This window comes from Podarcis gaigeae, assembly GCF_964106915.1.
Source record: "Podarcis gaigeae genome assembly, chromosome: 8".
Taxonomy (NCBI): Eukaryota; Metazoa; Chordata; class Lepidosauria; order Squamata; family Lacertidae; genus Podarcis; species Podarcis gaigeae.
The window spans coordinates 57983197-58009264 of record NC_139684.1 but is presented as its reverse complement, the minus strand read 5'-3'; the positions used below and the strand labels follow the sequence as shown (position 1 = coordinate 58009264).

At 48.0% G+C, this 26068-nt stretch overlaps 1 protein-coding gene across 3 annotated transcripts in view; it reads left to right on the top strand.

The window, feature by feature from the left end:
* HPCAL4 (hippocalcin like 4) overlaps nt 1-19679 on the top strand; it is a 41654-nt gene extending 21975 nt beyond the window's left edge. Inside the window, exons 1-4 of one of the 3 annotated variants that reach the window (XM_083751955.1) lie at nt 1484-1683; nt 14924-15093; nt 15771-15986; nt 16365-17559. In XM_083751955.1, coding sequence (XP_083608081.1) covers nt 14932-15093; nt 15771-15986; nt 16365-16562 — 576 coding nt within the window. In that variant the 5' untranslated portion in view covers nt 1484-1683; nt 14924-14931 and the 3' untranslated portion in view covers nt 16563-17559. Of the gene's footprint in view, nt 1-1483; nt 1684-9170; nt 9324-14923; nt 15094-15770; nt 15987-16364 lie in introns of those variants that run through there. The other 2 variants (XM_083751956.1, XM_083751957.1) reach the window with 2 other exon arrangements.
* The last annotated feature ends 6389 nt before the right edge of the window (nt 19680-26068 follow it).

Here is a 26068-nt window from a genome sequence, read left to right as displayed (position 1 = left end):
GAACTCCTGTTTGCTCTATTGCCATTCCTTGCCCAAATATTCCAGCCAGATTCAAGCAGGAGGAGGGTCTCACCTCCAAGGCTCGGTTAACTAGCCAGTGTTGTGCAGTGGTTAGAGTGTGGGACTAAGATCTGGGAGACCAGGATTCAAACTCCCACTCAGCCATGAAACTCACTTGGGCCAGTCACTCACTCTCATCCTAACCCACCTCACAGGGTTGTTGTGAGGAGAGGAGAAGTATGTACACCATTTTGAGCTTCTTCAAAGAAAGGTGGGCTATAAATGTAATGTAACGTGACTTTAGTCAGGAGTCACCCCACTGCATATCTGCAGTGCCAACACATCCTTAGACTGGAAGTCAAGAGTGCCTCTCAGCATGTGCAGAGACACTGCCTTTACTTTAAAGCAGGCATGGGGAACCTCTGCCTCTCCACATGGCGCTGGCCTACAATTCCCATCAGCCTCAGCAAGCATGGCTAGTGGCCAGGGGTGGTGGGGTTGTAGTTCAACGACATCTGGAGAGCCAAAGGTTCCTTAAAGGTAAAGGTCCCTCTGACCATTAGGTCCAGTCGTGGCTGACTCTGGGGTTGCGGCGCTCATCTTGCTTTATTGGCCGAGGGAGCCGGCGTACAGCTTCCAGCTCATGTGGCCAGCATGACTAAGCTGCTTCTGGTGAACCAGAGCAGCGCATGGAAATGCCATTTACCTTCCCGCCAGAGTGGTACCTATTTATCTACTTGCACTTTGACATGCTTTCAAACTGCTAGGTTGGCAGGAGCTGGGACCAAACAACGGGAGCTCACCCTGTGGTTGTAGGTCAGTGGGGGAGCACATGTTTTGCATGCAGGAATCAATCAATCTATGGCATCTCCCAGACAGATCTGGGAGAGACCCCTATCTGAAACCCCAGAGAGCTGCTGCCAGTCAGTGTTGGCAGTACTAAGCTAGATTGAGCAATGAACTAACTGGGGATAAAACAGCTTGCTTTGCCCCTCTACCCCCTTCCACAGCATGTAACTGTGACTGTATGTGAGTATCAGGCTAAAGAAGGGCTGGAAAGAACCCTGATCAGGGAGAGCTGAGGCTTTTTAGAGGATGTCTTTTCAACTCTCTCTAAGGGCTTCTGGGTCCTGAGGGCAGCAACTGAGCCTCGGCACTGGGGCTGGCAGCCTGCTGCAATTACTTTCCTACAAGCACTATGCATCTGTCTCCAGCACTGTGACTTATGAGCATCCCTTGTTGTCCAAAAACAAAAGGGTCGGGCGGGAGAGCCCTTCAGGCAAGCAGGCTGGGACTTGCCTGATGCCAGGCGGGCACCGTGCCCTGGCAGCTCTCCTTTCAGCTTTGGTCTGGGCTGAGGAACAGGAGCAAAAGGCAGAGCCCCACCTGGAGCAGTGTGCACTGACAGGCACTCGCTGCAGCCAATGAGGCTGAGAGGCAGGCCAGTGGGGTCCCTCCCTTCTCCCTGCTAGGAGGGGCACATACTGATACAAGAGGAGGCGGAGAAGCAATTCAGAAGGCAGAGCAGGTGAAGGAGGAGGAAGAAGGTGCCAAGCAGCAGCAAGAGGAGCAGTCAAAACAGCAGGCAGCATCTCCTTCAGTGGATGGCTTAAGCGCTCCCTCCTGCTCTTCAAACTTCGCACCTGCGGCGGGCATCCCCTGCGGGCAGGCAGACCCACCAAGGTAAGCAACAGCCCTGGTGACCCCAGCAGTCCCAGAGGTTTGGGAAGAGCAGTGGGGTGTGTGTGTGTGTCGATGCTTTTACAGGGAAGGCAATCCCTATCAACAGTGCTGCATTTATGGCATCTGCCTTGTCCTCTCTCTTCTGGTCAGGGCATCTCCCGGTTGTCTATCCTTTAATTCAGGGGGATGCAGGTATCACCCAGGTGTCTAGCAAGCACACAGCTTCGAAGTGAAGTCCACTCACCTGTTTCACCACAATTATGCCAGGAAAAGCTGTCTTACCCCAAACCGATGGAAAATACCAGATGCTTTTAAAATATGCTTAATTCCTCGGCAGAGAAGTGAGTGGGTGGGTGGGGGGTTGGGATCAACTTTTATTGGCAGTCCTGCCACCCTAATCTCAAACAGATAGGAGTGGGATGGTCTCCCTTGCCTGGGAGGAAAAGCTCTCTGCACATGCTTAGGGATACCCATGACCTGATGCTTCTACCGTTGCATGTTCTAGGGCTGGCATGTGGAATTCAAAATGGGTTCTGCACATTGGCTCAGATGAAACCCTCCTTACAGTCCACCCCACTGGCATAGTCCCTCCATCCAAACCCCTTGCTGCCCCTGTAGCAATTCCCCCTTCTCAAATTATCTCTCTCCCCCTCTCTCTTCAACACGCCCTTTCAAAAAGAAAACAGACTTTGTGGATTCCGTGTCTGAGCGTATAAAATCTCGGAGTAGCTGGCACTGCAGTGGAGGGGGGGCTGTGGTGGTAGAGGGAGAACGTTCCTGCCTTTAGGAGCTAGCAGATGGGGAGAGGGAAGAAGGAAGCGAAGGGGGAGGTGTGTGATGTGGCCTCCTCTCTGGGCAGGGAGAGGGAACCGGCAATTCAGTTTTGCAGTTTGACTGTGCTCTCCAAAGACTGAGGGGGAAATCCTTGTGCCCATTCTGCACTGATTTCCAACACTGCACAGACAAAAATAGGAATGCTTGCCTGTATTTGCAACACCCACCCCCCATTCTCACGCAGCAGTGCCTGAACACCCCACCATTCAACCCCCACAAGTTGCTGGAGGTGGTTGTGTTCCTTCACTTTGCAGCGACCTCTCCTGTGACTGCCTCGGAAGCAGGCGCTGCTAAGCAAAGTGGCCCTGGCAGTTTCCTAAGAACATGCAATAGAGCATTTAATCTTGGGATGGATCTGCCTGGACTTGTGAAAAAGCGGGTGCTCGACACATTCACCTTCAGCAATACTGGATAGGTGTTTGGAAGGGTTCAAAAGGAGACAGGGCCTGGGCATTTGCGGCTGCCGTGCATGTGTTGATACACCCATGTACACTCAAGTCAAAAGGTCTTCATTCTGCCTACAGAGACCTAATGACCCAAAAGAGGGGGGCTGAACCCTGAAGAGCAGAAGTATGGCCAGGATTTGTTGGGAGGGAAAAGGTGAATCCTGACATTTCCCTTAAAAAGGCTAATGATTTATCTGGGAGAAGTAGCAGAAGACAAGGGCACTTAAATAGGAACACTTAGTGTGCACATAATAATCACTTGGAGCTAAAGCCTTGGCACATCGGCTGAGGCCAGTGGTTTTGTGCACTCACGAACATTGTCTTACTCATTCAAGTGGGCAACTGGAGAGGTCAGTAGACTGTTGCCCTTTTAGGATTCCCTCTCTGTCCTCCATAAAAATACAGTTTCAGATATCCTTGCAAGCAAGTCTGCAAGACCTACTAGACAATGCAGGGCTGACTGAAGCCATTTACGGCACACCAATGGCCTGAGGAGAGGGAAAGCACCAACTCTCTTTCAGAACGCAAAACACTTCTCTGCTGGGAAGCAGCCCTGGTCTCCCAGAGGTTTGTCTTATTCACCATAGGTGAGTATTTACAAGCCAGAACTAAGACCAGAGTAGCAGGCATCAAATAAAGACCAGTCCTCTGCAAAATAGAACCCACAGCCAGACTTGTGAGGGCTTTCGTAAGGGATCAAGCATTTTTGTGAAAGGAAGAAGTGGGGGGGTTGGAGCTCTGGATTCAGTCCTCCAACCTTGGAAGAAATCTTGGTGTGCCTCTGAGCTCACAATTTCTCCCATTCATTTCAAATAAGCCTGTGCAGGTGAACTTCCCAGTGGGTTGTGGCTCATGTTTATTATTAGCACATATGACTGGGGCTATTTGGACTTTCTACTTTCACTACTGAAAGGTTGTTGGTCTCCATTCTCCTAGAGGCAATCTTGTCCTCAGCAGGTTTGCTTGGAGGAAACTTTCATTGATTTTGTGGGACCTCTGCGCAAGAATGCTTAGGAGGGCAGCTGCCCTAGGTTGGCTCCCTTTCCTGCAAATAGGGAAATAGTGGGGGCAGATTAAGAAAGTGCGACTGGTTCGGTCACAGTGGGTGCAGAGCCTCAGGGGTGCCGCAGGGGGTGCTGCAACCATGATGTAGAATGGAAGGTGAGAGGTGGGGTGGACCGCTGAATTTTGGCATCGCACAGGGTGCCGCTGAATTTTAAGACCCCAAAATCTGCCACCGGGAATAGGATGGGGAAATTGGAGGTGGCCAAACAGCAGCTTCCAAAATAAAAGCCCACCACTTTGCAATATCCACCTCCAAGGGGAGGATAGCAGGCTGGAACAAAGTATTTTTTTGCTTTAAATCTAAAGAGGAAGTGGTAGGGGTGTTGTTAGGCAAGGACCTGAGCCCTGGGCCTTTTGCACCAGGATTGTCTAACCCCGCCCACTTTAAATATAAGCTGAAAATCAGTTTATATGTGCATCCTTACATAAAAAAAGCATATGCATGTTATGCAAATGTGTGTTATAGACTGGCTGAGTCCCACATCCTTTAATGACCTAGCAACACTCCTAAGGAAGTTGCCTGAGACCAGTTAGAAAAATGAGCAAGCAAAGCAGGGATGGGGGGAGGTGGGCAGGATGTGCTTGCAGGTGGGGAGTCAATACTGTAAACAAGTTATTGAGATACACCTCAGGCATGGATTTCCCCCATAAAGGCTAAATAGGGTGGGGAAAGAGAGATGCAGGCTGGCATTTTGATGACATTGATATCATACAGATGCTGCATAAAACTTGGGTGCATGAGGGGCTCCTATCCCAAAGTAAAGAATCATCTTATAAGATGTGGTGATACCTGGCTTGCCAAGGAGTACATGTGAAAGGGATTTGGGTGCCTTAGTGGACCACAAACTTAACATGAGCCAACAGTGAACAGTGATGCAGCAACAACAAAAGCTAATGCTATTTTTGGCTGCATCAACAGAAGTATAGTGTTCTGATCAAAGGAAGTAATAGTTCCACTCTCTTCTGCCTTGATCAGGCCACACCTGGAGTACTGTGTCCTGTTCTGGGCACCACAATTCAAGAAGGCTATTGACAAGCTGGAACGTCTGCATAGGAGGGCGACTAAGATGATCAAGGGTCTGAAAACTAAGCCTTAAGAGGAATGGTTGAGGGAGTTGGGTATGTCTAGCCTGGATAAGAGGAGACTGAGAGGAGATATGAGAGCCATCTTTAAATATCTAAAGTGCTGCCACATGGAAGATGGTGCTTTTCTCTCACTCTGGAGGCAAGGACTTGGATTCAAGTTACAAGAAAGGAGATACAGTGGTACCTCGGGTTACGTACGCTTCAGGTTACATATGCTTCAGGTTACAGACTCCGCTAACCCAGAAATAGTGCTTCAGGTTAAGAACTTTGCTTCAGGATGAGAACAGAAATCGTGCTCTGGTGGCACGGCGGCAGCAGGAGGCCCCATTGGCTAAACTGGTGCTTCAGGTTAAAAACAGTTTCAGGTTAAGAACTGACCTCCGGAACGAATTAAGTACTTAACCCGAGGTACCACTGTACTGACTAAACATCAGAAAGAATATCTGACAAGTTAAGAGCTGTTCAACTGTTCAATGGACTCCCTCGCTTTCCTTGGAGGTTTAACAACAGAGGTTGGATGGCCATCTCTCATGGATGCTTTAGCTGAGATACCTGCATTGCAGGGGGCTGGACGAGAGGACCTATGCGGGTCCCTTCCAATTCTACAATTTTATGATTCTATGAAATGGGGAAGATTACTTTAAGGGCTTTTCCCAGACACAGGCACAGGGAGATATGGAAGGACTTTAATAAATTATTTCCCTCCATGGGTGGATGTTGAGGAAGTTTCTCTTCCTATCGGAACAGGGTCCCAGCAAACAAAAGAGGCAGAAAGCAAAATCTTTGACATTTGTATAGTGCTTTAAGAGTCTCCTGTGTCCATGCATTATCTTGTAATCCTTACAGTAACGGATGGGGGAGAAATTCGATTCAGGCCTCATCCAAACCTCTGCTTGTCGGGTGCCTAGAAAGCACGGGTTCCAATGGTTTGCCCCATGTCCTGCTCCTTTCCCAGGGAAAACTTGCTCTTTAGGTCTAAATCAAAGCAACTGTCAATCTGGAGAAAACACAAATTGCCATTTGCTGTGATTGAGTACTAAAGAGTGGGGGAAAGCAGCAGGACAAGAGGAAGTGTGGTTAAGCCCTCAGCTCTCATTATAAAACCAAATGTATCAAATTCACACTTTCCGAAACAGCATGAGAATCAAAATACAGAGCCGCCCTTCAAAATTCACACATAGCCGAATTTTGCAATGGAATTCTCTAACTAACCAATGATTACAAAAATGCATATATTAGGGAGAGATGGGTATAAAAATGAATATAATATCAGTGAAAACAACATACAAAATGCATTATAGTAGGAGAAATTGCTTGCAAAAATTACATAAGTTAAAACTGTAGGCAAAAATGTATTTGATGGGAGAAATTTGCACTAAACTAAAATGCTGAAGAATTTCCATGAGGATTTGAAAAAAGAAGAAATTTCAGAAATTGCTGCATAAACCAGGAGAAGTGCATGTAAGATTGGAAAAATGAGAAACTGGGAAAAGGGAAACTGACAGATCCTTCCATCCTTACTTACAACACCTCTGCAAGGCAGATCTGTGTTGTTCTACTGTTGCAGATGGGGCAGAATTGTTTCTCTAAGCCAGCCTCCCCTAAGCTGGTGCACCATAGATGTTTGGCTGGGGCAGATGAGAAATGTAGCCAAAACAGCTGGAGGACACAGGTTGGGGATGGCCACATTCAGCTGTGTCTCTCCTCTGATCTGATGCAAACTCTCCAACTTCCCCCTTGTCATTGAGGGTTGTCACTCTTGGTAGTTACCTCTGCATCTGATGTAGTAACTCTGGTACATGTAAGGAATTCATAGTCAACCTAGTTTAACTGTAGTTAACAGTCCTAATGGTTTTGTGGCACTGGTGGAGAACTGTGCCTTGCATCCAATTATAATCTGACATCCTGGTTAGTGGTTTCCTTCTATTTGTTGCTGTGATTAACTTACAACTTGTTGAGGGCAATGGACGTTTCTTGTCCTCTAAGGTTTCCCATAATGCAATTCCATTTTCATAAGCCATCTCTGGCCCAGTTTGAGATTCTCACCCACCTATATTGGAGCTTCTTTTTTCCTACTGGGGGTTCTGGGAAGAGAAAGGGGTTGAAACCTCACTGACCTGCCTTCTCCATCTTTGACGTGTTGGTTTATTGGGTATGATGAAGGTGGTGTTGGGATTGGTTTTAATTTCTTACCCTTACTTCACCCTAAGGTCACAGGGTGGGTTGCAAGAATTTAAAATGCAATATTAAAAACAGTTTAGGGCAACTTAAGGCTCACAGAAATAGAGTGGGTCCCAAAAATGTAGATTTCAGGTGTCAAAGGCCAGGGTGAAGACAGATACACCCCTGTGAGGAGGGCATTCCACAACTTAGGGGCTGCCACAGAGAAGGCCCTATTCCAAGCTGCCGCCATTCCTGAACTTCCGAGGGCAGCAGAACTACCTGCTTTGCTGATCTTAACACCCAAGGGGGTCTGTAGGGAAGGAGGCGGTCTTTCACATATTTGGAGGGCTTTAATACAAACACTTTGAATTGGGCCTAGAATTGAACTGGCAATCGATGCAGCTGTATTAAAACAAGGGTTATCTGAGATCTAAACAGAGCACCAGCCACTAATCTGGTTCGCTGCACTTTGGACCAGTTGAGGTTTTCGAGTCCTATTCAAGGGCAGCCCCACATCAGGGGCGCCCTGAGCGAGGACAGAAATTGGCACCCCCTAACTTAGAGTAGGTACCCATACAAATATAGGTTTGATGATGAGACTGATCATTTTGCACCCCCTCAGTTTGGTGCCCTGTGGGGGAAACTCTCGCACTTCCCTAAATCCAGCGCTGCCCACACAGATTGCAGGAGTATGGAGTGTGGTCACTTTTCCTGGGATCTGGAGCAAGACTATTTTTTGCTACTCCAGAGGGTAGGACTCAAATCAACGGATTCAAATGGCAAGAAAGTAGATTCTGACTAAACATTAGGAAGGACTTTCTGACAGTAAGAGCTATTCGACAGTGGAATGGACACCCACGGAAGGTGGTGGACCATCCTTTATTAGAGGGTTTCTATACAGAGGTTTAATGACCATCTGTCAGTGATTATTTAGCTGTGGTTTCTGCAACACAGGGAGTTGGACCTTTGGGCCCCCTTCCAGCTGTGCAATTCTGTAATTCTGGTTGTTTGTTTCTTTGTTTTTAAGTTTTTGCCCCTCATAATTGTAGAGAAAACGTCTAACAGGTTAAGGCTTAGGATTCAGAGGAGGGCTCAGATAGGATGTACAGTGGTTAGGTGTAAAATCTCCGGACCTCACAGAGATTTCTGCCCTGCCGTAATGTGTGAGTGTGCTCCTTAGCTAGCTCTGTGCCTCTTGCCCCATGCCACTCTCCAGCATCCCATACCTCTCATCCTTACCTAACCTACACATTAGAACTGGGACAAATAATCCCTTTTTGAACAGAAGTAGATTTTCTTCAAAATGGTGCCTCACTTCTCCCGCTCCTAAAACAGCAGTAGGATATTGACTTCCAGTTGATTAGGCTCATGAGGCTGTTTTCCCCCACCCCCCAAATCACAGCCACCTGCCCAATAACTGGCATCAAGTGTGACATCAGGTGATGGGGCAGGTAAAGACATGGTGGGAATTCCACATCAGGAATTCCCTAGTGCAGCTAATGGGGCCAATGTCAGCGCTGATCAGCTTTTGAAGGCATGATCAGCTTATGAGCATTAAGAGGAGCACCTTTAAAATCCATTGGTGCCATTTCACCCTCTCCTGGGGTGGAGAACATCTGTGGCTCTCCATATGTTGCATGACTACAACTCCCATAATCCCTGGCTGTGGCTGATGTGCACTGGAGGGCCAGTGGGGGGGGCACAGGTTCCCCACCCCTGCTCTATTTTCAAGGTAACTCGAAAAGCCACCATTCCCAGGCTAAGTTCTGCATCTGAGAGGGTCATGCAAATGGTGCCTCCTTTACAACAGGTTTCCTGTTCTCTTATGCAAATAATTTCCCCCTGTCCCAGCCAGCATAGAAGGGCTGTGTGTCGACCAGAAAGGGAGGCAAATTACTGCAGCTCACACACTAGACAGAGATTCCTTGAGTCCAGCCGCAAATCTGCATTCACACCCCAGCTGTTGGTTCTGCCTTCGCTTCACAGTAGAGGCTTTGGTGCATTGCGAGAAAGAAATAGACAGAGGCACGTGTGGCAATAAGCAAGGTAAGAGCATGGAAAAAATACAACCATAGTGTATAGTGGCCATTGTGTGTTGCAGGACCAGAGGACTTTTTTCCCCTCCCAAACTGGGTGCACCCAGGCGGTTCTAATTTGGGGGAGTGAGAGGATTTCCCTGTCTGCAGTCCAGAAATGTGGGCACTACATTCTCTGGGTCAGACCTATCATGCAACAAGGTGAAGTTGTCTGCTTTGGGTGCTACCATGGCTGGGTGTTGACGAAGGTAGGAATTGGTGTCTGACCCTGGGAAGAAGTGTGTTTGTGAGATGAGAGAGAGGGAGGGAGGGAGGGAGGGAGGGAGAGAGAGAGAGAGAGAGAGAGAGAGAGAGAGAGAGAGAGAGAGAGATTTGAGCATCATCACAAGGAATGAAATGTCTTCGGCTGTGGTGTCTGTAGTGTCGTTGCTGCATATGGCTGAGAGACTCTGTCTGGAGGGCCATCATGATTGGCTTCAGCTTGGACTACAGCCCCCATCAGCCCCAGCCAGCACAGTTGAATGATGCTGGGGATGATGGTAGTTGAAGTCCACAAACATCTGGAGAGTGCCAGTTGGAGAAGGCTGGCTTAAAGAAGTCACCCTCTCTCCCATTTCCAGCTCAGTTTTCTGAAATATGCTCCCCCAAAGCTCCTCTTCTGAAATATGCTCCCCCAAACCTATATTTTCTTTTGGCCAGTTTCACCTTCATTTTGGCTCCCAAAAATATTGGCAACATTTATATCAGCCTTTCCCCAAGCTGGTGCCCTCCAGATGTTATGGAGGACAATTATCATCAGAGGCAGCCAGAACAGCTGTTATAGCCAAGGGGTTCTTGCCATGGAAGCACAACTTAGCTTATTTGCCAACAAAGCAGAAGAATTTAGAGAAACAGAGTAGAATCATGAGTTCAAAGGGAAATGTCTTATCCTCGACTGCATTTAGAAATAGAGTGGAAAATGCAGCATTTACCTCCTGAGTTTTACTGGGTTCGTTTTAATCTTGGCTGATTAATAGCGGAGAGAAGCAAAAGGGGAGAAGGAAGATAAAAATTCCCTCTTCTGAATGTTTCCATGTAGACAGTTACAGATAGGTAGCCGTGTTGGTCTGCCATAGTCAAAACAAAAAAAATTCCTTCCAGTAGCACCTTAAAGACCAACTAAGTCAGTTCTTGGTATGAGCTTTCGTGTGCATGCACACTTCTTCAGATACACCTTCCATGTAGACAAGCCCTGTGACATGACCTTGAAGCAACACCAGCTATTGCAGCCTCCTGCATTTAGTGCCGTCTGGGAGTTTTGGACTGCAAGTCTTGTCTAGCTGGGGTCGCTAGGAGTGGCAGTCTTAAACATCTGGAGGGCACCAGGTTGGGGAAGGCTGCCCTGTTGAAAAAGTAAACAGGTGCTCCCTTCCATGTATTTCTTGTTTGCACTCCAATACCAAACCCTTACAGCTCACCAATAATATCTGGCACAAAAGTAGGGTTTGATTTTCCTCTTCGTCTCTTGAACTTGCTGCCTGAACAGGTTTTTGCTTTTGTTTTAAAGAACAAGAGTAGAGAACCTTTGGCCCTCCAGCTGTTGTTGGAAAATGATTCCTAGCTTCCCTGACCCTTGGTCATGCTGGCTGGGGCTGGCTGGAGGGCTGCAGGTCCCCCATCCCTGTTTGAAAGAGGGAGAATGAGAATATACTGTATGCAGCTGTTGGGCAGCCCTTTCGTGTGACATGAGCACCGAAATACATATCAGCTGGATGCAGCTTGGTTTTAGAATGTGGGGAGACAAGCCGTGCTTGAGGGTCATAGAGAAGGCGTAACATAATAACTGCTTGCAGGGTGGGATCAGAATGCTTTTGCTCACTTCTATTTCTGTTCTTTCTCCAAAGGAAAATGAAAAAAATGGCTTAATTGTGCGGAGGGCAGGGGGGCTTTTTTGGCTGAATCAAATAAGGTCTGTGGAAGGAAGATGGGGAAAACAAATGGGGAGACATGCAAGGATGAAAGAGTTGGCTGGTAGCTTCGGGGATGTGCTCTGCTGCTGCTGCTGCTGCTAGGAACAATTTCACTACAGTGCAGCTGTTGCCATGGCAGCCTCAGCACCCGTTGCTATGTGTAGCAAGGATGGGTATTGAAATGCTTGTCCCTTCTCTTCTCTGCCCCAAATCTCCTCCTGAACATAACACCCCAGTGAAGGAGCAGGGCGGGGGGAATCAGAAAAGCCTGAAAGGGAAGCTGTTATTCATAATCTCTTTATTGTTAATCAAAAGAGGTAGCTATTTTGGTCTGTTAGAGCAAAATCTACAGAGACGGTGGAACAAAGCCGTCATTAGGGCTGGCAAAGGTTCGCAATGTAGCTGCAAGCTTTTCAGTTACACAGAACTCTTCCTCAGTCTGGAGGTAAGAATACCCTCTTCTTGAAATATCTGTTTATTCACACAAGTGTGTGCCTGTGTGTATTATACAGATATGTAACACTTTGCCTGAGCTGGAATACAGCGCAACACATCATGTCACCTATAGAGCTTTTCAGAGCCCTTTAAAATGCATGTCCCGTTTTGTTGTGGCAAAACGGATGTGAGCTTTCAGGCTGCCTGATCTGGAAATTAAACAGTTCCTGCCCACCTCCAAACCCAGCAGTCTTTCAGCTGCACCATGAGCAAAACCTACAACATTTGGAGCATTTTTGTTTAGAAAGCAGGTGACAGGTGGAGGGGGGGGGGGGAGAGGAATAGGACATGGCAGAGGCTCACAACTTCATAGAGGATAAGACTATCAGTGGCTGCTGGTTGTGATAACTCCATAGAATGGGGTTGTGGTTCAGTGGTTAGAGCATATACTTTGCATGCGGAAGGTCCCAGGTTTAATGCCCCAGGGCATCTACAGGCAGAGCTGCGAAGCCTCCCTTCCATGATCAGAGACTGAAATGCAGGGTGGCTGGGTGGGTTTGATGTGTGCTGTGACATTTCGCTAGGTGCCTACTCCCATTTTGTTTCCATTAGCCCAAAGGAAAGGATGCTGCATGCGTGACAATTTTCTTTTATTTCTGTATTATAAAAATTCAGCTCTTTCTTGCAAAACTGCTCTAGCACAAAACAGCTGTTTGTTTATTTTTTTTACCAAAAACCCAAACCATAAGATTTGCTTTGTGTGTGCAAACAAGCGAGATCAGCACAGACTTGCGGAGGTGGGGGAGGTGAGCCATCTTTCTGGCGATAAGTATATAGAGATGTGACCAATTTTCAATTACTCAGTCTGCAAAGGGGCTGGAACTCAGGGAGGATGGACAGCAGCACACAGCCCAAATACACCCCAGGATGGACCAGCCACTCCTGTGCTTATTAGGGTCCTTCAGGAGGAAAAAATACAAAAAAATGCAATGTGAACTGGAAACATCAAGATTGAAAGCACTCATGGGTGCATGATGGCACACAAATGTGCACATGGGAAAATTGGCCCGTGCATGCATTAATGCCCTAGTGTGGACACAGCCTCAGGACGAGGCAACAGGTATGTTCAGAGGGAACCTACCTCTGAATCGTAAGGCAAGGGCTGCCTCTGGCTTTCCTGGGGGGTTCTGACTGGCCACTGTAGGAAGCAGGATGCAGAACCAGGCCTTTGATCTGCTCCAGCTGGGCTCTTATGTTAACCTTTCTCTGCAGAAAATATCCCCCACTTCTCCACCTCTTGGGCTTATGGAAGGCTGCTCCTGCATGCAAGCTTTGCCGTGTCCATATCACATTGTTCTCATCAAAATGTATATTATTTCCCCGTTTGATCTGGATCTACCATTTCCATGGAAAATTTGATAAGTAAAAAAAGACGATAACAAAAGTGAACCATTGACAACCTAGATTTGGATTAAATGGGGGCGGGGGGGTATGAGATGGCAATTTTATGAGGACAAGGTTGTGTGAGTGTAGCAAACAACCACAACACTGCCTGCCTCTAAACTGCTGCACGGAAGCACTTCTGATCCCAGCTGCCTTCAAGAGCAAAAACCGAACCAGAGGATGGAATCTCTCCTCCCAGCCTTTGATTTCCCTGAAGGTCAACAAAATAGCTATCTCTTGAAATGCAAGAGGCGAGGGTGAACATGTGAAGTGAGAGAGAAGTGACAGAGGGGAATTTAACCGGCAAGGGAAGGGAAGGATTTTGCATCTCCTTTGCTTGAGCAGGTGGGCAAGGGGGTCACCTGCCTCCACCTTTTGACACCTTCTTCAAAACACAAACTCCAATTACAAAGTCAGGCTATTGGTTCGTGCCTATCTTTGTACTGCAGCCTTGTCCAACCTGTTGCCTGCCAAGGCTGCTGGGGGGCGGTGATGAGGGCAGCAGAGGAGGGAGACAAGTTGGAAGAAAGCTGCAATGGGAGGCACTGGTTCAGGGCAGAACTGCATTATTGCACATTTGAACGCTAAGGGCACCATCAGGGCTGCAGTCTGATGCTTGCTTACATAAGAATCAGCCACATGGATCAGACATTCATTTAAAGAACTACCATTCCACAGCCATATCTCCCCCCAAAGAACCCTATGCCCCTCACAGAGCTACAATTTCCAGTGTGACTTGTATCCCTCTTTCACAGGGAACTCTGGGAATCATAGCTCTGTGAGGGGAATAGGGGTCTCCTAACAACTCCCAGCACCTGTAACAAGCTACAGTTCCCAGGATTCTTCGGGAGATGCCGTGACGCTTGAAAGCGGCATAATAGTGCTTTCCGTGTATGGTACATTGGATGGTGTGTGTGTGTGTGTGTCGTGTGTGTCGTGCTGTAACAGTGCACAAAAGGCCGCGTTTGTCACGAGTGAGAGAGAGACTCATCCAAGCAGGGGCTTTTTTTCTGAGCTAACTTCCAAGGGAAGAAATGGAGAGAGAGCCCCATGCAAGGATGGCAGAAGCGAGTGCCTTCCCGTCAGCCATCTGTTGTTCAGAGTGAACTAGCGAGGAAGTGCCAAGGCTGCGTGGGAGCCCTCGCTGGCGATGGAGGATTCGTCATCTCTGCCAAAATAGGCCGCCTGTTAAACTGTATAGGAAGTTGGGGGGGGGGATAGCACCCTCTTTTGAGCTGGTGGCTTTCCTTGTGGTCTGGGCTGGTCCTGCCATTAGCCAAATGGAGAAAACCACCTCAGGTGTCAGTCCCTGGAGGGGTAGCAATGGCAGACCCCCAACTGTTCCCTCTGAGGCTGTCTCTAGCTATTCCTCTTTGTTGGGGGGCAGTGCTGTGTACATCACATGTCCTGCCCCCCCCCCCAAAGTAGCCTGTTCCCTGAAGGTGCAGTTGAGGATGCTTGTACTGAGGAAAGAATCAGTCATTCTCCGTATACAGGAAGGATGTGTGATACCATCTTGTCCTCAGGCGGGAAAATTTATTAGTCTGACCCTGCCTGCAATATGTGGGTTGATAGGTCAAGGGGCAGAGAAATGGAGGGGAGAGCTGTGTGACAATGTATGTTTTTCTCCAGTGTATGCTGTGAGTCCCCTGATGAAGGGAAGTGGTGGCAGAGGGCCAAACAAGGGAATAACATGTTGTTGTTGTTGTTGTTGTTGTTGTTATATCTGTTGCATATAGGCCAGGGGTTTACTATCGCTGACGACATGTCACTCTTTCTCCAGAACCAGCAATGGGCAAACACAACAGCAAACTGGCTCCAGAGATGCTGGACGACCTGGTGAGGAGCACTGAGTTCAATGAGCAAGAGCTGAAGCAGTGGTACAAGGGCTTCCTGAAGGACTGCCCCACGGGCATCCTCAATTTGGAGGAATTCCAGCAACTCTACATCAAGGTATAGTGGCGGTGGCAGGGAGTCCGTGGTCTGCGCAAGGATGCAGGGGCTGCCTTGGTGGGCCTTGTTGAGGTCCTGCTGTCTGAGCCTGGCACAGCAGCAAAGCTTGTTCCCATAAGACAGGGACCCTCAGGCCCTCCCAGCAACTGAATGTGGCCCTCTCCACACACTCATTGTTTTTGCCCGGCTGGAATGTGTCTTTGAGCTGTAATAATGTCCTCAAACCTCAGACTTTTACAATGGTGGAATCTCCTTCATTGGAGGTTTTTAACCAGAGTTTGGATGTCTGTCTGTCAATGATTCTTAAGCTGTGATTCTTGCATTACAGGGTGTTGCACATGATGACCCTTGGGGTTCCTTCCAGCCCTACAATTCTATGATTCTCTGATCTCCATGTTGGGAAATTGCACCATGAATACAATAGGGGAAAGAGCAGAGCATGAATTCTGCAACCTGCTTGTGATATTTTCTGCAATGTTGCCTTGCCATTGTCAGCTGCTGCTGGTATAGCTTATAAGCAGAGCTTTCCCATCTAGGCTTTAAACTGGAAAAGGCTTGAATCCAATATAGGTGGCCTATGCCAAGTCTTTGCCCAGCTGTTGCCCACTGGCCTCTCAGATTGCTGCTAGCTGCTTTCCCTCTCATGGCTGCTCCTATCCCATCTTATCTCCTTGTAGTTTTTCCCCTACGGCGATGCCTCCAAGTTTGCCCAGCATGCATTTCGCACGTTTGACAAGAACGGGGATGGGACCATCGACTTCCGGGAGTTCATTTGCGCTCTCTCAGTCACCTCCAGGGGAAGCTTTGAGCAAAAGCTGAACTGGGCCTTTGAGATGTACGACTTGGATGGAGACGGCAAGATAACACGCTTGGAGATGCTGGAGATTATTGAGGTATAGGAGGATGCTAGCAATCTCTGTGGGTGTGTTTCTTCTTCAGCCTTGGTGGATTAGATTAGTATAGTGCAGGCTTTGGTAACCCAACACTCTCCAGATGTTAGGGCTGGCTGGGGCTGATGGGAGTTGTAGTCCAAAACCTCTGGAGGGCCCTAAGTTGACAAAAACTCCTTTGGGGCATGAGCACTACATAGGAAGCCTCCTGTCGACAGCCAGGTAAGCTCTTTTCCTGGGATGGCAAGACACTGATAACAGCAATTACCTCTACCTGCCCTCTGAGACTAGTCCCAAGCAGATATCTCCTGGATGAAGAGACATCAGAGAGTCTCTGAGCCATAGAGCCATGTCCTCAGTCCTTCCTCCTTTGCCTTCCAGGCCATCTACAAAATGGTGGGCACCGTCATCATGATGAGGATGAACCAAGATGGGTTGACGCCGCAGCAGCGTGTCGACAAGATCTTCACAAAGATGGACAAAGACAAAGATGACCAGATCACCCTGGAAGAGTTCAAAGAAGCCGCCAAGAGTGACCCTTCCATTGTCCTCCTGCTGCAGTGTGACATGCAGAAGTAGAGGGAGGGTCCCAATGCACAACTCACCCCCCGCCTCCCCTGGCCTGGCCTACCCATCCTTGCATCTTTCCCCCCTTCTCCTGGGGAGCTGCAGACTCCACTCCCTGGGACAGGAGGCACTGTGTTTCGCACAGCCTCCTTGGCCCCGAACAAGGCCCTGCCATGCAATCCCCTGGGGCCTGCAGCTCATAATTTGCACAGTTCCTCTGGCCATTGCTCTTGTGACCTCACCAAGGTCCTATTAGAATGAATTTCTTCCGACTCAACCCTCTGGTCCCACCATCTCTGGGGCCCGTCATCCCTCTTGCCTCCCCCTTTGCACCCGGACATTCCCAAGAACATACAGGCCAACTTACCTTTCGATGGCTTGCCTATATATCCATGATCCTTGACAACTGCAAGGTCTTGTAATCCTCAGAAGTCTGTTATCCTTCACTTCAGTTGTAGCTCTTAGGATTAGGGCAGATCTCTTCCCTCCGGTGACCCTCTAGTGTAATCTTCAGATGTGCCCCTTGAATGGCAGCTCTGGGGCTCCCATTTCCCTCCCCTGCCCTGTAATTCCCCCTGCCCAACACACTCAGCTTGAAGCCCCAAATGGGGAACAGGTCATTTCTCCCCTCAACACCTTTCCTACCCCTTTCTTCACAGTCATGAATAATCAATGGCAGCAGCAAAATGTCCTAACAATGGGTCAAAGGTATTCTTTCCCCCTCTAGACTCTCCTCCTCTTCCTTCTCCCTTCCTTGAAAATAGAGTGGCACCACCTGCCATTGAAAGGGATGCCATTGCCAGAGGTAAGAAGTGTTTCTGGGTAATCATAGGGCAGCATTCTCCAATCTGGTGCTGGCTAGTACTGATGGTTGTTGTCCAAAACGTCTGGAGGGCACTGTGTTTGGTAGCACTGTCCTAAGATGGCCATGTTGAACATGGAGGGTGTTCTGTTTTTGCTCTTCCTGAATCCTTTGCTCTTGCCATCCCATCTACTAATGCGCAGGGGGGAAGAAACACCTGCATTTCAAAAGGGCTGAAGAATCAATGATAGGTGGGGGAAATGCTGTAGGATTCTGGGATTCTGGCATTCCATGTTTGAAGCATCTCTCCTTCTTCCACCCAACATGAGACAACGGTCAGGTTTTTTTGGGAGTAGGGGATGCCCGACTGCATTGCAAATATAGTTATTGTACATTTTATTGTACATTTTATGTACAACTCCCTTTGGGGCTGCAAAGGGAGCCCCTTTGAAAGACAGAACCTGAGGCTTGCATTTTTAGGGTGCAGCTTTGAATGCTGGCAGAAACCTAATGCAGAAGATCTATGGTTCTGCAGGTGTTGCTGGTGGTCCCCAACTCCCATCAACTCTGACAGATGGTTTTGCTGATTGAGGCTGATGGGAGTTGGAGTCCAGAAGCATCTCCAGAGCCTCCTGTTCCCTACTCTTGACCTGATCACCCTGGTCTGGAAGAGCAGGGCCAGCCCTAGACCTTTTTGGTGGCGGAGGCAAGACACACTGCCAACACACATGTAATGTAGTAATGTAGCCAGCACCAGGTTGGGGGAATGCTCCCTTTTCACCAAGTCTCTCCCTGGCTTTGGCTTTCAGCTGTGTCCTTGGTTTATCCAAAACTGAGATGGAAGCCGTTGCCACCAAGGCCAGAGAAGGGTGGCAGCTGGAAGAAAAATGGCAGCGGGGATCAGGATCTCCTGTGTCTTGTGGAGCATGCTGCCCATTGCTTCAGGTTGCCTCATTGGTGCATTGGTGGTGTAGAAGATAACACTGGGTTTGGTTTTGTTATTTAACTGTAGGTGAGGAATGCATTTTGCCCCCTGGTTGAGTGAAAACAGATTTGGTTTGGAGCCAAACAATCCTATGTCAGAATTGCTGGGGCAGGGGGTCCTGGTGGGAGGGGTCTCTACTTTTTGTTGGGACACTGCTGCGCTTCCCAGACAGCCCTCTCTTCTCCCCCCTACCCACCCCTTCTCCCACCCCTCTTCCAGATTGCATTTGGCCTGTGGCAATGTGGTTGTGTGAAGCTCTTGGCCCGGAGTGAGTGGGTGGGCTGTGTGCCCTCTTATTCACTCCTTGAACGTTTACAATTTTGCAAACTTGCACTGTGATGGAAGCTCCGTTAGCCCATTTTTCCAGGCATAAAATGTGGGTGAAACGTAAAGAAAATGCCCCAATTTGAGCAAAGAGAAGAAGGCATTGAAGAAAGCAAGACATGAAGGGTAAAATAAATATGGGGATCCTCTGTAATGCCAACTAGAGGAATCAAGTGGAAAAAAATATTATTGTTATTATTTTTGGGACACTCTTGGCAGGGCACCTGGTGCAGGAGAAGACCTGGGAGGTGGGAGCGGGCTGGCTATGCTGAGCTCTCCCAAAGACTCAGCTCCAAAGCAGTGCAACTGCATAGAGATGAGCCCTAAGACCAAGGTTCAGACCTAGTGCTGAGCAGTAGTTTAGCCTTAGGAGGATGAGCCACAGCAAGTCTCCTTACACACTCCTCTCTTCTCTCCCCTTCCTTCATCTCCCCTAGCAATTTGCATGGAGGAGTTCAGAACCTTCTATTTCTGGTTAACTGCAGATTCCTGTGTCATCTGAAATTGCCTAAATTAACTCTTAACGATAGTTAGCAGAAACAAGCCGACTTCAAACCATAATTTAGGAATCTGGTTTCTTTCAATTCAAACCACATTAAGATTAACTGCACCATAAGGTTTGGATGGCACACTAAACTGTGGCTAAGCAAAATCTAAAATGGAAGCAGAAGGTTTGACTCACCTCTTTGCATCTGCACCAGAGTGGAGAGTCCTTGGGCTTGAGGCTCACCTAGGCTCACTCTTGGAACACCAAGCTGTGGTTTAGCTTAGTATTACATCTGAATGCAGCCACAATATGGACCCACAGCCAATCCCCAGGTCTGCTACCTCCACCCTTCATTGTCCCCATCCTGAACTGAAGATTATTCTTAGAGATCTTGTCCTGTCTGCTTGTTGTGGTTTTTGAATATTGTAATAATTGTTTAGAAACTGTGATGTTGTTTATAAATATATACATACATAGTCTTTTTTTAAAAAAATTACTTGGGGGAAATAAAATGTGTCCAACACAGTGGAAGTTTAGAACTTGACCTCTTTTTCTTAAAAAAAAAAGAAAGAAAAGCAATTATTTCTTTTATTTATTTAACAAGATTTATATATGATAATTTAATAATTCTCACAACTTATATAAAATGGTATTAAATATTTGTTAACATTTTCATTAACATAAGACTTTTAAAACAGTAAACATAATAAAATTATCAAAATATAGGTAAAATCAGCACATTTTAAAAAACAAATGTACATGGTAAAATTACATTGCCTTAGAAAAGGTTTTAGGAGGCGTTGAACACAGTACAATGAAGGCACCTGCCTAATCTCAATAGGCAGGAATTTCCAGAGAATAGGTGTTGCCACATTAAAAGAGTGATTTCTCATAAGTATGGAACGAACACTGTGTGGCTCTCGGAGCTTCTCTTGCCTGACTGGGGAAATGAAGGGAAAATTTGCAAACCTTACTTTGGACCCGGGTTATGCTTATGGTTTAAACATTGATCCTGCATTATCGCTGTCTGAGGGGCTGTAGCACAACAAAAGCAGGACAAAAATACAAAGCAAAAAAGCCAACCCCAAAACATTTGCAGTATGAAAAGTGATACAGCTGCTGCTGGTAGGGAGGAAAGCAAGGAGGCCCAACAGTCGGTGTTGCCAGAGCCACTGGCAGGCAGAGCCAACTCATTCTGGCTTGGTCCCCATCTTACTCTCCACTGGGTTCCACAAAGGCAGCGGTAAAGGCAGGGGAAGCTGACAGCTGGGGCAACTCACCCGGACTGGATGTCAGTAAGAAGGCAAGCAGGGGGAGGGCTGGCTGAGAGCAAGCTTAGATTGGTGGGGCATGGCCCCACTCGCCCTCAGACACCATCCTCCTCCCCTGACATGCAGGCTCCACTGTCACTTCTGCTGGCCTCCACCCTAAAACACAACATTAATACAGTGGTACCTCAGGTTAAGTACTTAATTCGTTCTGGAGGTCCGTTCTTAACCTGAAACTGTTCTTAACCTGAAGCACCACTTTAGCTAATGGGGCCTTCTGCTGCTGCTGTGCCGCTGCTGCACAATTTCGGTTCTCATCCTGAAGCAAAGTTCTTAACCCGAGGTACTATTTCTGGGTTAGCAGAGTCTGTAACCTGAAGCGTATGTAACCCAAGGTACCACTGTAAAGCCACACTATCCTGTGGGCATGGCTGTTAACAGCCACTAGAGGGCACTGGAAACTATGGAAAAGGCCAACTCCCGGCCTGAGGGCAGGGAGCCAAGGAATTGCAAGCTGGGAGAAAGCTGTTACACTCAGGTCCTGCTTCCAGGCTTTGTACAGAGAGGCATCTGGTTGGCCACTGTGTGAGCACAGGATGCTAGACAAGATGGGCCTTTTGGCAGGGCTCTTCAGATCTGATGCTGTCCCACGTGGGATCCTTTTCTGGCCCGGAGGCAGAACTGATTTTCCAACGTGCTTTTGGGCGGCTGGAACTCAAAGAGCTGTCTGCTTTGCAACCGTGTCTGTGCTGCTGCGTGTCACCATTTAGCGCAGGGATGAGCCAGCCTTGAGAATCAACGTCTTTCGTCGTGCCTGCCTGCCTACCTGCTCAGGGTGACTCACCAGAAGCACAAATCACACTTTCCATCCCACGTTCTGCCTCCCCCTCCTGCGAGAACATTTGTGGCAATGTTGAAGGATTCCCAGGACTCTCCCCCACCCTGCACACATGCACACACACATACACCCCGTGGGATCTGGATTTGAGCTGTGTCAATTGTTCTTTCGTTCAGCCAACATCCCTGCCAGCAAAGATGTGTGTGTATATGCGCTTGATACGTCATGTTTGCGGACACCCCAATCTCCAAGCGGCGAGAGACTACAGGGACACCTGCACTTACCTGGGATTTTTGTTTCCTTGCAAAGGAGGTCAATGGAGACTGTGGTGTTCTTGGGTTGTCTGGTTTTATTGACACATATGTACAACCTGAGAATGAGATGGGTGGGCTCCCAGCATGAGCACACCAACAGCTTTTATCTCCCCATTAGGGTTTCAGGGAAGCACAGTTCTGGGTCCAGCACACAGCAAGACAGTCTAACTCTTTCCCTATTTGACAGTGAGCTGGTGCTGTCAAAACAGTTTGTTTATAGCTCTGAATACACTGCAAATTACATGACACACCTTGTTAAACACCTCTGCCCTTCTCCCTTCCTCTTCCCCTCTTTTCCCCATTGCTTTGGTAGGAGAGAACAGGGGAAGGTTTGCATCAAAATGGTCCAATCGTTCTGGTAGAACTCCTGATCATATGATCTGGTCAGCAGGAGATGATTTGATCTGGAATGTGGAAAAGGGTCATAGTTTGTGGCTTGTGACAGAGGATCTGGTTTGCATGCAAAAGGTCCCAGGTAGGGATGGAAGGAACCACCCATTTTGGTTCTCTGTTTTCCAATCCCAGATTCAGTTCTCCACATATAAGGCAATTTTCTATGTTCCTAACGTGCAAAGGAACAGCAAACAGAAAAAGTGCAGAATACATTTGCAGCATCGCTTGGGGGGCACTACTGAACCCTTTGCTTCTGAGAAAAAGGTGCCGTGGGTAGGCAAGCTTGAAGCCTTGTCAACTCTTTTGAGAAGCAAGCCACAGCTGGAAGCAGATCCACGTATATTTAAAGGGAGTGAAATTGAATCAGTGGGCTCAGATAGCTGGATGTGCAAGAGGGAGAGGCATCTGGAGCTTGCTCTGAGTTTCTTCCTCTCCCTGGCAAATTCTAGGCCCATCCTTCTCACCAAAGTGGTAAACTGGCCCACTTCCAAAATGGTCCACAGCAAACTGCAGGAGCAGGGAAGGTCGTTTAACAACACATTAATTAAGCTCCTCCACTAAGAAATTAAGTAAATCCCTGCAAAGAGAAAGCAAACATGTCAAGGACAAAGGTTGAGGGTAGCTTTCTCCCTCGCATGCTCAATTTCTATGTGTGTGTGATTATGTAGTTATTGTACAGATAAATATTCAGTTACTTGGACCCACACCTTGGCACAGCCCAAACAGAAGTCCAGAAATTCTGACTTGGGGGCAGGGATTTTATTTAATTGATTTTATTTATTACATTTATATCCCACCTTTTCTCCAGAGAGCACAAGGTGGTGCACACAGTTCTTTCCCTCCCAATTTTATCCTCACAACAACTCTGTGATGTAAGTTAGGCTAAGAGACAGTGACTGGCCCAAGGTCACCTAGTGAGCTTCATGGTTGAGTGAGGATTTCAACCCTGATATCCCAGGTCCTAGTCCAGTGCGCTAACCATTACATCATACTAGCTCCTGTGAATGGCCCAATACATTTTAGCACCTGAGGCGAACCACAAAATGGCACACACACATACCCCTCACTTCCAGGGGGAAAAAAAAGTTGAGTGAAAATCTATATCAGGAACAAAGCGGGTGGGTGGGTGGGAGGAATGCTTTACATTGGAATCTGCTGCCCCTGTAGAGCCTGCTGTCTGAGGCAGTCACCTTACCTAGTAACCTCATGGGTGGGCCAGCCATGTCTGTTGCACAAGAGTGCCTGAATTTGCCAGTATGTAACTGAATCCCGGGACACGGGTGGCGCTGTGGGTAAAACCTTAGCGCCTAGGACTTGCCGATCGTCAGGTCGGCGGTTCGAATCCCCGCGGTGGGGTGCGCTCCCGTTGCTCGGTCCCAGCGCCTGCCCACCTAGCAGTTCGAAAGCACCCCCGGGTGCAAGTAGATAAATAGGGACCACTTACTAGCGGGAAGGTAAACGGCGTTTCCATGTGCTGCGCTGGCTCGCCAGATGCAGCTTGTCACGCTGGCCACGTGACCCGGTAGCGTCTCCGGACAGCGCTGGCCCCCAGCCTCTTATGTGAGATGGGTGCACAACCCTAGAGTTGGACACGACTGGCCCGTACAGGCAGGGGTACCTTTACCTTTACCTAATTGAATCCCACCCTAAAAGAGTTGCAGTCTGGAATCGCCCTAAGGCTGGGTCATGGAAGAAATAATGAATAGCTCATCAAGAGTGGGAGCTGGCTCTTTGAAGAAAAGGATGGCTTGGGGGCTTGAACGCAGGGGTCAGAGTGGAGCGGCAACATTTCCTTCTGCGTCCCCTTGTCATCCTGGTCAAGGTGCTAACTTTACAGCCTTCCCCAACCTGATGCCCTCCATATATTTTGGACTACAGCTCCCATCAGCCCCAGCCAGCATGGCCTGAGACTCTGTCAGATTCACGGAAGGAGAAAAGATGTGTATGTGTTTATATATGTGTACACAAACATATCAGAGAACCCATTTCTACTGTTGCTTAATGACAATATTCAACACTTCTTGTCCCTCTATTAATTCTCCACTATCCATATTATGTTCTCTTCCAAATCATGGCCTTCCCACACTTCCCCCTTCCTCAATCCAGATTGTCTCATGCTCTTTCCTTTTTGGAGTATCCAAATCCGGTCTGAAGGAGTGGAATGTGTGGGAAGGCAGCACTTTGGAGGAGAATGTCATATGGACAATAGAGAATTAAAGGAGGAACAAGAAGCTCTGACTATCCATGTTAAACAGCACTATGGATGAGCCTTTAGTAAATACAGCTTGCTGCTACTGATGGTCTCAGTCACTAAGCGTAGGAGGCAGGGACGTGCCCCACAAGGGCTACTGGTTGCATTTAAGTTTTTCTCCACTAGTGGAAATCCATCTCCCCCTATCTTGCTTCAAGATAGGATTCATTAAACACCCACCCACCCTTATTATGTTCACTTTTCTGGATAGCCATAAACGCATGCACCCTTTGATGGTGGGGGGGGTGTCACCAACTTGATTTGTGAGGGGCCCCTCTTACAGTCACCTGAGTTTTGTTAGGGGCCAAAACTACTTCTTGGTCTAGGGTCTTGCCAAGTGCTTCCATCCCGATCCTTTAATTCAGTGGTTCCCAAAGGGGGCAGTTTATCTCAGAATGAGCACAAAGGGGGCAGCAGGGAGTGCTGGAGGTGTAAATAATGGTCAGACTTTGAAGAACTGGTATCACTTAATCAAGTTCATCAGTGTTGTTTAATTAATTAAACTAAACGGTTTTAATTGGATTTTGAAAAGATGTGCAATGAATTGTTCCTGTTTTGAAATTTATTATGTTATTGTCTTCCTCAGGGAGTTGAGCAAACCTCTGTTCTGAATACAGTAGTGCTTTTTATAGGGTAGCATAGGGGTTGTTGGAGATGAGTTTAAGGCCAGAAAAGATTTGGGAACCCCTGCTTTCATTCCTTGTCCCCTTCGCTTCTTGGTAGAGGCACCATGCTTTCAACAGTGGCATAGCCAGGCAGAAATGCAGAAATGCAAAAGGTGTTGTCCCTTTCTTTCTTTCTTTCTTTCTTTCTTTCTTTCTTTCTTTCTTTCTTTCTTTCCCTCTCCCTGGCAATCACTGCACCACTAAACGTGATGCCACCCCCCTCTCGCTCCTCCCGCCAACCAGGTGTTCAACGCCTAGAGCTTGTGTTGGTGAAAAAGATATTCTGCTGGGTGGGTCTGTCTGTGTGGAGGGGACAAAGAGAGAGTGACTGTGGCGAAAACTTCTTTACTGTGGTTTTATCCTAATGAGAGTGTTTTAGCCGTGGAAAATTAAGCTCCTTTTTATATCATAAACTGGACTGCATTACATAACCACATACCCTGCAGGGATTATCATTGGGCACTTGCATCAAAGCATCTGCTAGTCATTCTTCTGGGTAGAGCAGACACCAGCCTTGTGCAAAGGGGGAGAGAGAGAGAGAAAGAGAAAGCAGTGATTTTTGAGGGGAGGAGGGGGACTGCACCCCCACACCTGCCAAATGATGCTATGCAAAGTTCCAAATAGACTCCTCCAGTAGAAGATATATATGTTGCGCATCAAGTCTTTTGTGGAGCGTGAAAACTATCTACAGGTTATGGGACAGGCTCTCAGGGGACCCACCCAGATGGTGTCCGGGTGTTGAAATTGGATGCAGCAGAGGAAAGGGCTGTGGGGTCCCCAGGGCCAGCCTGACAGCACTTTGTGGGTGAAGGGATCCTGCTGGGGTGCCTCTCTGGGGAACAGCCAAGTAGGTCTGGCTGGGTTGGATTGTTATGCAGGAGAGGGAAGGATCTTGGCGAACATAGCCATCCTTGGCATCTTCTTCTGGGCAGCACCTCTTAAAGATGCAGCAGGGCTCATCAGCTGCACCAGCTGTACGGTGTCTGCTTCATTTCGCATCTGTGCAGTGCACACCTGTGGGTGCCTTGGCTGTGCTGGTCTCCAGGTGGATGGCAGGTGGCAGTAAGGGAATGGTGTGAGCTACAGAGTCCATTGAGCTGACTGCAAGGCAATGTGTGAGGCAGAAAAGCGAGGTAGCTAGAACCAGCTAAATCGCCTTAGAGCTTTTGACAATTAAACAGTATACAATTT